General features: G+C 36.4%; 1 protein-coding gene across 2 annotated transcripts in view; it reads left to right on the top strand.

The window, feature by feature from the left end:
• The window catches only part of LOC121369269 (muscle calcium channel subunit alpha-1-like), a 111,606-nt gene extending 102,266 nt beyond the window's left edge, over positions 1-9,340 (top strand). Inside the window, exons 43-45 of one of the 2 annotated variants that reach the window (XM_041494231.1) lie at positions 3,595-3,782; positions 6,601-6,948; positions 8,619-9,340. In XM_041494231.1, the coding sequence (XP_041350165.1) occupies positions 3,595-3,782; positions 6,601-6,948; positions 8,619-8,630 (548 nt within the window). In that variant the 3' untranslated portion in view covers positions 8,631-9,340. Of the gene's footprint in view, positions 1-3,594; positions 3,783-6,600 lie in introns of both variants that reach the window. The other variant, XM_041494232.1, reaches the window with a different exon arrangement.
• Positions 9,341-9,797: the final 457 nt, after the last annotated feature.

A 9,797-nucleotide genomic window follows, 5' to 3' on the forward strand; every position in this document is an offset into this window, starting at 1 on the left:
AGTGTACAACCAACAATGGACTATGAATTGTTCCAAATTTTGTAATAAACAAGGAACTTAATTTTCACACTTTTGAGAATTGTTCAATCCACACACCCACCCACACATACACACCCACACATACATACCCACACATACCCACACATACACACCCACACATACACACCCACATACTCACACATACACTCACACATACACACACACACATACACACCCACACCCACATACACCCCCACACACACATACACACCCACACCCACAGATACACACAAACATACACATACACATACACACCACACCCACACATACACACACACACACACACACACATACACACCCACACATACACACCCACACCCACAGATACACACACACATACACACACAGGTTGACATTTTTACCCATATATCACATTAATGGTAGACCTTTTGTCCACTGACATTTTGTCCATTGACATTCTGTCTGCACACCCCTTGGATTATATATTTAACCTAGGTGGTGGTTTATTACATGCATGTTTGGTGTATAGTTTAATTATTATTGTTACACTTATATTTTTCACTTTATTACCATAAATGTTAAAGCATAAAAAATGTCAGTTTAAGCTACTGTTATCTGACATGTGGAATGCAATATAGGCGTTTGATCACACTAGGTTATTTTTTCTTTAACTGTTTACATGCACATGGTATGCAGAATGCAATATAGGCGTTTGATCACACTAGGTTATTTTTTCTTTAACTGTTTACATGCACATGGTATGCAGAATGCAATATAGGCGTTTGATCACACTAGGTTATTTTTTCTTTAACTGTTTACATGCACATGGTATGCAGAATGCAATATAGGCGTTTGATCACACTAGGTTATTTTTTCTTTAACTGTTTACATGCACATGGTATGCAGAATGCAATATAGGCGTTTGATCACACTAGGTTATTTTTTCTTTAACTGTTTACATGCACATGGTATGCGGAATGCAGAAAGAAGCTTTATTTGATATGTTTATTTATCACAGTTCTGTACACTGTTTTTATTTTTATTTTGTTGAAGATTTACATTGTGTATGATCAGCTAGCTACATGTACTGTAAATTTAGAAAGTTTTACGACAAATAAAGTAGGTTACTGTGAGGAAGGGGCTAGTGATAATATAATTTTTGGACATACATTTTTTTTAAAGAAATAAAAGACAAAAATATCAAAACAGATAACGTGACCAGTGGTGGCACAGTGTGAAAAAATAGTGGTATGGCTCGAGATTGCCAGACTCTCCTTTCAAATTCTCCTGTGAAGGACATTTTCAGACACAACAAATATAACCTACAAAAAGAAAAAGAGTGGTACGGCCATGGCCGTACCTATTTGAAAAGTGGTACGACCATGGCTGTACCTCTTTGAAAAGTGGTACGACCATGGCCGTACCTGTTTGAAAAGTGGTATAGCCATGGCCATACTGGCCGTATTATCTGCGCTGCCCCTGGTGACAATATTAAAGTGAAATTGGTTTGGGTATGAGTGATGGATCTTAATTGAGAATTGTTTTTCCTCTTGTCTTCGTAGAATCTTTACAGGCCTTCCCTAGTTGTTTTTGTCATTCACAGAATACCTGTTTCTTTCATCTTTAGCTGTATAGGACAGGGCTATCCCATGAACAAAAGCTATAAAAGACATTTCTTTCTCTCATCCTCAGATATATAGGACAGAGCTACCCCATGAAAGAAAGCTATATAAGAAATTTCTATCTTACATGGGATATCACGTGCTTGCATTTAACCTGACGTCGTTGGTAATATATGATGTCATATTAATGTGAGATGGTGACGTCAGGTCATTAGACAGTTTTAAATTAATATTTTGTTATTAAAACCTTCATTTTAAAAGATATCTAGTTAATTTGTAGTGTTAAATTTTTTATTTAACACATAAAACAAATACGATAGTGTAGTTTATTTATAATAAAATGGTCAAATAAAAAAGTTAACTTGGTCAGCCATATTTTTCTGTTCATGTAAAATAATGGTTTACCGAATGAATGAGAGAAAAAGACTCCATCATATGCGGTCACGTGGGATAGAAAAAGTACACCCACGGTGTACTTTTTCTATCCCACATGACCGCATATGATGGAGTCTTATAATCTTTATGTGCTATAACATCATTGCATTTAACATGGGGGAGTATGACATCATTGCATTTAACATGGGGGAGTATGACATTGCATTTAACATGGGGGATTATGACATCATTGCATTTAACATGGGGGAGTATGACATTACATTTAACATGGGGGAGTATGACACCATTACATTTAACATGGGGGAGTATGACACAATATTAATGAGAGATGGTGATCTGAGGTCATCAGACAACAGTTTTAGATTGATAGTTTATTATTAAAACCTTCAGTATAAAAGCTATCTTGTTAATTTGTAATGTTAAATTTTATATAACACATAAAACAAACACAACGTATATGATGGTATAGTTTTTTTTATAGTCAAATGGTCAAATAAGAAAGTTACTTTTTCAGCCATTTTTTGTCTGTTCATGTAAAATTATTTAATGAATAGATGAGAGAAAGATTCAATCATATGCGATCATGTGGATAGAAAAAGTACACCCTCGGTGGTGGAGATTTCGACCTGGGACTCGGCAAGCCTCATCCTAGGTCCAAATTTTTAGCCATCTCGGGTGTACTTTCTCTGTCCCATATGACCACATATAATGGTATCTTATAATGTTTCGCTTCATAATCTCAAGCCTGCAACACATGGTTTTTGTCACTGTAGGATCTGCTAAACTTTTCCCCCCACGTTCTGAAATAACATAAAAAGCTCATGTCGATAATATGATTTAATTTTACTTTAATATCTTTTTTTCTAAGCTTTTTTTGTTTTGTTTTGGTTATTGATGAATTGGAATGACACATAAAGCAGCCATAACTCAGTGGCTTAGTAGAGAGAACAAATAATATACACAGCTTAAGAAGTCATTGCATTTTCTGTTTCAGATAATAGGTGACATACTAAGCACTGTTTTTCATTTTACAAGTACAGTTAAAATTTTAATGCTTTGAGTGCCTCAGAAATGTCTTCTCGATTTCTGCAGTGGTTGAAATACTGCTATCATAGCCATATTATAAAGTATTATATATTTTTTAAATTTAAAACATGATTTTTTAAATATATATATATACATGTATAATATCTAAACAAGATTTTTTTTTAAATTAAAAATTAACTAAAGTTTTTTTTCCATATTTAAACATGATCATGTTCATATTTTTTTGTAAAATTATAATATATTCCAAAAGTGAAAACACTGCAGCAATCTTCACATCATTGCTGATTGCCTTGGTTAATTTCCAGGGTTGAGTGATGACTAAGCTTATGTATATTTTGTTGTTGCCAGCCGAGTGTGAGAAACGACGGTTGAACAATAATTAAGATTATGTATATTTTATTGTTGCCAGCTGAGCGTGAGAAGTCACGGTTGAACAATAATTAAAATTGTATTGTTTTCTTGTTGCCAGCTGTGCATGAGAAGCCGCGTTTGAACAATAATTAAGATTGTATTGTTTTGTTGTTGCCAGCCGAGCGTGAGAAGCCGCGGTTGCACCATCAGAGTGGAGACTCGGCAGCCCTGGATGATACAGCTGGTCCTCTGTATCGCAGTCTGGAGCGGGGGCCGCTGATCATACCCCGCCACGTCATGTCACAGTACCACAATGTCCCACGCTACGAACACCGCCGCAGCAGCGCAGAGAGCTTGGTCACAAAGGTAAGAGTACCTCATTGGTCACAAAGGTAAGCTTAACTCATTGGTCACAAAGGTAAGAGTAACTCATTGGTCACAAAGGTAAGCTTAACTCATTGGTCACAAAGGTAAGCTTAACTCATTGGTCACAAAGGTAAGCTTAACTCATTGGTCACAAAGGTAAGAGTAACTCATTGGTCACAAAGGTAAGCTTAACTCATTGGTCACAAAGGTAAGCTTAACTCATTGGTCACAAAGGTAAGCTTAACTCATTGGTCACAAAGGTAAGAGTAACTCATTGGTCACAAAGGTAAGCTTAACTCATTGGTCACAAAGGTAAGCTTAACTCATTGGTCACAAAGGTAAGCTTAACTCATTGGTCACAAAGGTAAGCTTAACTCATTGGTCACAAAGGTAAGCTTAACTCATTGGTCACAAAGGTAAGAGTAACTCATTGGTCACAAAGGTAAGCTTAACTCATTGGTCACAAAGGTAAGCTTAACTCATTGGTCACAAAGGTAAGAGTAACTCATTGGTCACAAAGGTAAGCTTAACTCATTGGTCACAAAGGTAAGCTTAACTCATTGGTCACAAAGGTAAGCTTAACACAGACCTTGCTTTTTAAGGTGCACGGGTGAGATCGCGTTTGTACAGAGCACGTAATTCCAATCTGACGAGTGTGAAAAATAATGCATGTTTAATACATAACTTAGCCTACAAAGCTTACGTAAGATCCTAAAAATGGCAGTCGTGTAATTTTATACTTTCTTTAAAAACAAAACAAAAAAACAAACAAATTGGATGGAATAATAAAAAGAAGGAAAAGAAAATGATATTAGGTATGTAGGAATAAGCCTAGGTATTTTTTTGTACATCTATTATTTTTCTTTTTTATCTTTAAAAAAAAAATCAAATAAAACTTTGTTTAAATATTTGTATTTCAGCCAGAGATTAAAAAATGTGCATATGTTATTTAGATATGTATATGTATACACACTATAGTAACAGTAATCAACAATCATTTCCGACTATTTAATTTTTGTTTCGTTTGTTAGAAAGTCACAGACCATGTGACTGGAACATGATTTGATGTGCAGTAGTCTGTGGCATATTGACCAATCAGAGCTATCGGGGTCAGATTATTTTTACTCTTGGAATTCTGCATGCACACAATGGTCTACTTGACAACTTATTACGCATTGATGATGGTGTCTAAAATTATGAGGTTTTTTTATTATCTTTATTATGGCATCCCACGTTTGGAACAAAATTCTTTGCACTGACAGATTTTTTTCAGAGTTTGTGTATTTTGTTATTAACAAAATTGGGACCGTTCTAGATCAGTGACGTAACGCCGTCAGAGCTGTTCATAACTTGTAGCGGTAGGTTAAATGACGTGTTACAAAATGTTGAGGGAGGGAGATTGGGTGCGTAATTGTTGAATTAAAAATGCCCCAATGTCAATGTCCCAACTAACACTATCAATTGAAGTAATTGTAGGCCCACGTTTCACGAGTTTCTTTTTTTTAAAATGTTTTAATAATATGACTTAGTAGTGCACACCTGATATGCTTTGGTTGTAGTTCATGAACCACCTCCTTGGAACCAGTGTTTTTTTCCCATCCCAACTATCCTTAATCATGTTCGTTGTACATAATAATCAAATTCAAGACAAGTTGATTCCTATATATGTTTAGCTGCATGTTCATCAAATCATCTAACACTGAAAAGGTATATATATAGGGTGTATACTACCAAATCAAATCCCATAGACGACAATAGTAACATATGCAGCTAAAACTCCTACCTGCAACGTATCAACCGACATAAACGCCACAGATATAAATACTACCACCCCTTACACTTAAAGTGAATCAGAAAAAAATGGGGGTCAAGCTGCTCGTTTCTGAGATAACGGGTAGCGTCTATGACTACCCTAGTTTCGCACAAAATTTGAGTACTTTTTTTTACAGGTACCCCATACATGTTTCAAGCACAAGGCTACTTGACACATTGGTACTAGATGAAATAAAATTGCACATTTATTTTACCCAGATGAAACTATTATTTTTTGCAACCAACACACTCACATTTATAACCAATCACAGGACTTGTGGTGTTCACTTCTCTATCAAAAGTTGGGTGCACCTCGAACTTTGACCCAGCCGGAAGTTATTTGGTATAGTACTACCTATAATTGTGTGCATCAAATTATCTGAATAGTACATATTGTAATTAAAAAATCAAATGGTCTACATCAGTGTGTACATGCCATAATTATATTTATATAGTACTACTCCTGAAACGTTTTAATAAACTAGAACTCCATTCCTGAAAGGGAAAAGAAGTCAGACTACACTAATGAACCAAACAACATAAAATTAGAAGAAAACATTATTGGTTTATTGGTTCATTTTTGCAACATATGTCTCTACATTTACATGTACCAATTACTAAATTAATAAATGCTTGATTTTCAGTCGCTGTAGCATTTTGATGAGTGCGATTTTTCACTCACCTAAGCGTTTTTAGGTGTGCGATTTTTCACTCACCTTTGTTTTTCAAAAGGCAAGGACTGTTAACATGTTTATCAGAAAGGTAAGCTTAATTGGTTGATCACAAAGGTAAGCTTAATTGGTTGATCACAAAGGTAAGCTCAACTCATTGGCCACAAAGGTAAGCTTGTTTGTTTATAAAACACTGAAGTTAATTACAAAAATGAACATCTTTAAAACATTTTTCATGATGTCCATATTGGTTAGCACTTTGATCTTGAATGTTCATTATGATCCCCTGTTAATCTCTATATAAATACTGAACACTGTATATGTTTAATGTTCAGATTCTGGAGCAGGAAGGTCTCGGCAAGTACGTTGATGCCAAGTGCTTACAACAAGAGATCGCCGAAGCCACAGATATGACGCCAGAGGAGATGGATTTCGCCGCCCACCAGCTGTTGAGGCGGAGTCACGTGCCCCAGTCGGCCCCGAGCGGGCCCTACCTTGAGCACCTGGGCGGGTTCAGCCCCCATGAGTTCAAGGATTACAACCAGTATTCCGTGCAGGACGAGCCACTGAGACAGCGACGCCCGGTGATACGGACCCAGCTGGAGAGTCGACGTCATCACCATGATGATGACGATGAGTACGATTATGACGATGATGAGGAGGAGGATGTTGATGGGAAAAGGGTACATGTTACAGCGTTGTAGTGGTTGCTGCTTGTGTGCGATGCCAGACTCTGCATGTTGTTACTCATCCCGTTGTAAAGTGGTGGTTTGAAAACGTAATGTGTTTCTAAACAAAGATGGAAGTTGAAAAGTGGTTAAAGGAAATGTAAGGCCTTTCTTTTAAAGCACAACTGAAGTTAAAAGTGGCTGCTGAAAATCTTTCTCTTTTTTTTTAAATATGGCTGAAGTTAAAAAGTGGTTCCATGAAACATAATGTTTTTTAATGACAATTGACGTTAAAAGTGATTGCCTGGAACGTAAAGATTTTAAACACAGGGTAAGTTAAAGGTGGATATTGGTAATGTTTTTAAAACATGGCTGTAGTTGAAAATGGTTCCATGAAATGTAATGTTTTTTAAACACAACTAAAGGTAGAAGTAGTTGCTTGAAACCTAATGTTTTTAAAACATGTCTGAATTTAAGTGTTTTTAAACAACATCGTATGTTAGAAGTGGTTCTGTGAAACCTTTTTTTTTTTAAAAAAACTGACGTGAAAAGTGGTTTGTTGAAACATACCATTTTAAAAACACAACTGAAGTTTTAACAAGCCGATTGTGTCCAAACGTTTGTTTACCCAAACCATAATGACGAGTCAGACTGCATGCTTCCGCTTGATACTAACAGCTTACGTTTTGTGTGTGCGTGTGCGCATGTGTGAGTGTATTGCGTTCTACTCAGCGGCACACAGGTGTGCGTACTGTGTCACGAAGTTGTGCCAGGTCGATGCGCCTCCCACCAACATACGCCAGTCCTCCACGCTGGCACAACTCCGAATCTCAAGAAAAACCAGCGGGCTGGTTTTAGATTTCTTACCAAATGTTTGTTACCAGTGGCGTCATTCACTTCATTACCTTCATTATTGGTATGAACCTTCTTTCTTTAACAAAAGTGAAAATTATTGTTTTTAAAAGAACAAAAAACAAACCAGTGTTGTTATTTTATGTATGTGTGTGTGTGTGTGTATATTGTTTACTGTTTATATTTCTTAACATTTTAAATATTCTATCATGAAGAGACATATATATATACAGACTTGAAAAAAAGTAATGTGATACTGGATTCAAAATATGTGATTTTATTTTAGTTTTTTTTTAAACCCTGATCTGTTTGCCTTCATAATAACAGCATGTATGGTCCCTGTGATGGACCTGTCTGTTGGTGGCAGAAATAGATTTGTAAAAACAAAAACAAAAAAACAAATTCTGTTTGCCTTCAAAATAACACCATGTATATTGACTGAGATGACAATAAAATGGGCATGAAGTGAGTGTGTCAAACAAATCTGTTTGTAGCGGAAGTAGAAGATTTGTAGAAAAAAAAACAATTTCTGTTTGCCTTCTTAACAACAGCATGTACATAGACTGAGATGACACTCAAAACGGCATGGGATGTGATAAAACGTGTGTGTTGGTGGCAGAAGTAGAAGATGTGTAAGAGAAAAAAACACAATTTCCTACTAAAACCGGAGCTCAAGAGCTGTGCCTGGAGTCCACCATGTTGTGTGATTGTCTTCTTTTACTGTGATATCAACCTGCACACTAACCGACATGAGATCTGGCTTGGAGAGAAATGAAAGCAATTTGTGTGACTTCTGTACTTAAATGTTTACTCTTCTCTTTTTCTCTGTGCAGTGGCAGGTATGAAGATGGAAAAATCAGGCTTTGATTGGTGTTGTTTTTTGTTCTTCACCTACCAAGGTGATAGCATTGTGGTCCTGACTAAAAGAGGGTTTCCCAGAGTTTTACAGAATCACAGAGATGACCAGCGTCCATCCCACTTGGCCTCCTGTTGACCACTTTGCCCTTTGGCCAGTTTGGTTGGATTCTCCCTCTTGGAATGCAGCGAGCCCCAAACGTTTCCTTTGTGACTGTTCCTTTGAGCTGGGTAGGTCACAAGACATGGTTGTGCTTTCAGGAACTATTTGTACAGCAGGAATGCAATACACACATGACAGACAGCACATGAATAAAAGTTGTGAAAAGTGGCAACATTTCAGAGATGATGTGTTGTGGGTTTGGTTAGGATTTGCTTTTTTTCCTTTTGTTTACTTTTTTAAAAAAGCAGGGCTTTCAAGAGTTCATTGGAAATGATATTTGCGATAGTGTATATATTTTGGGCTGATGAAATATTCTATTTTGCCACATGTCCTACAATGGAACATTTGTACATTGTTTAATTATTGCTGAAAAGTGGTGGAAACGATGATGATGATGGTGTTTTACAGTATTTTACCTTCACTTGCTCCCAGACTGAGCTGAGTGTTTTTCTGTACGTGGTATGACATAACTTTTCTTGTGTTCTTTGTGGGGTTGCCAGGGTTCTTATTTGCACATGACCAAAGAGTTGATGATTTTTTTAAATTGTTTTTTAGTTGTTCATGCTGAACACAATTCCTTTACATTTTACCACTTTCTTGTTTATACTCAGTGCAATAGGACTGTATGTCTGTGTTCTTGCATGTCAATACCTGGTTTTATATTTTAGCATTCATGTTAATAATATTATTGGCATTTTAATTTATTAATGTCATAGCAGACATATTTTCTGCTTTTAGAATTTTCTCAGTACCTTTGTTACTGGATTGTGAATATTATGTGGTTTCTTTCATGTGCAATAGCCAGTTTGGCAAATATACCTACATTGTTTTTCATTTTATATATGTACCATTGTGTGTCAACACCAAACCATTATTTTATCTAGTCATTGTATGCTGGTTGAATTGGTTGGCGTCGTGGCAGGCCATCGGTCTACAGGCTGGTAGGTACTGGGTTCGGATCCCAGTCGAGGCTGGTTTAATGAAAGGTTGTAAT

The sequence above is a fragment of the Gigantopelta aegis genome, chromosome 3 (genome assembly GCF_016097555.1).
Source record: "Gigantopelta aegis isolate Gae_Host chromosome 3, Gae_host_genome, whole genome shotgun sequence".
NCBI classification, from domain to species: Eukaryota; Metazoa; Mollusca; class Gastropoda; order Neomphalida; family Peltospiridae; genus Gigantopelta; species Gigantopelta aegis.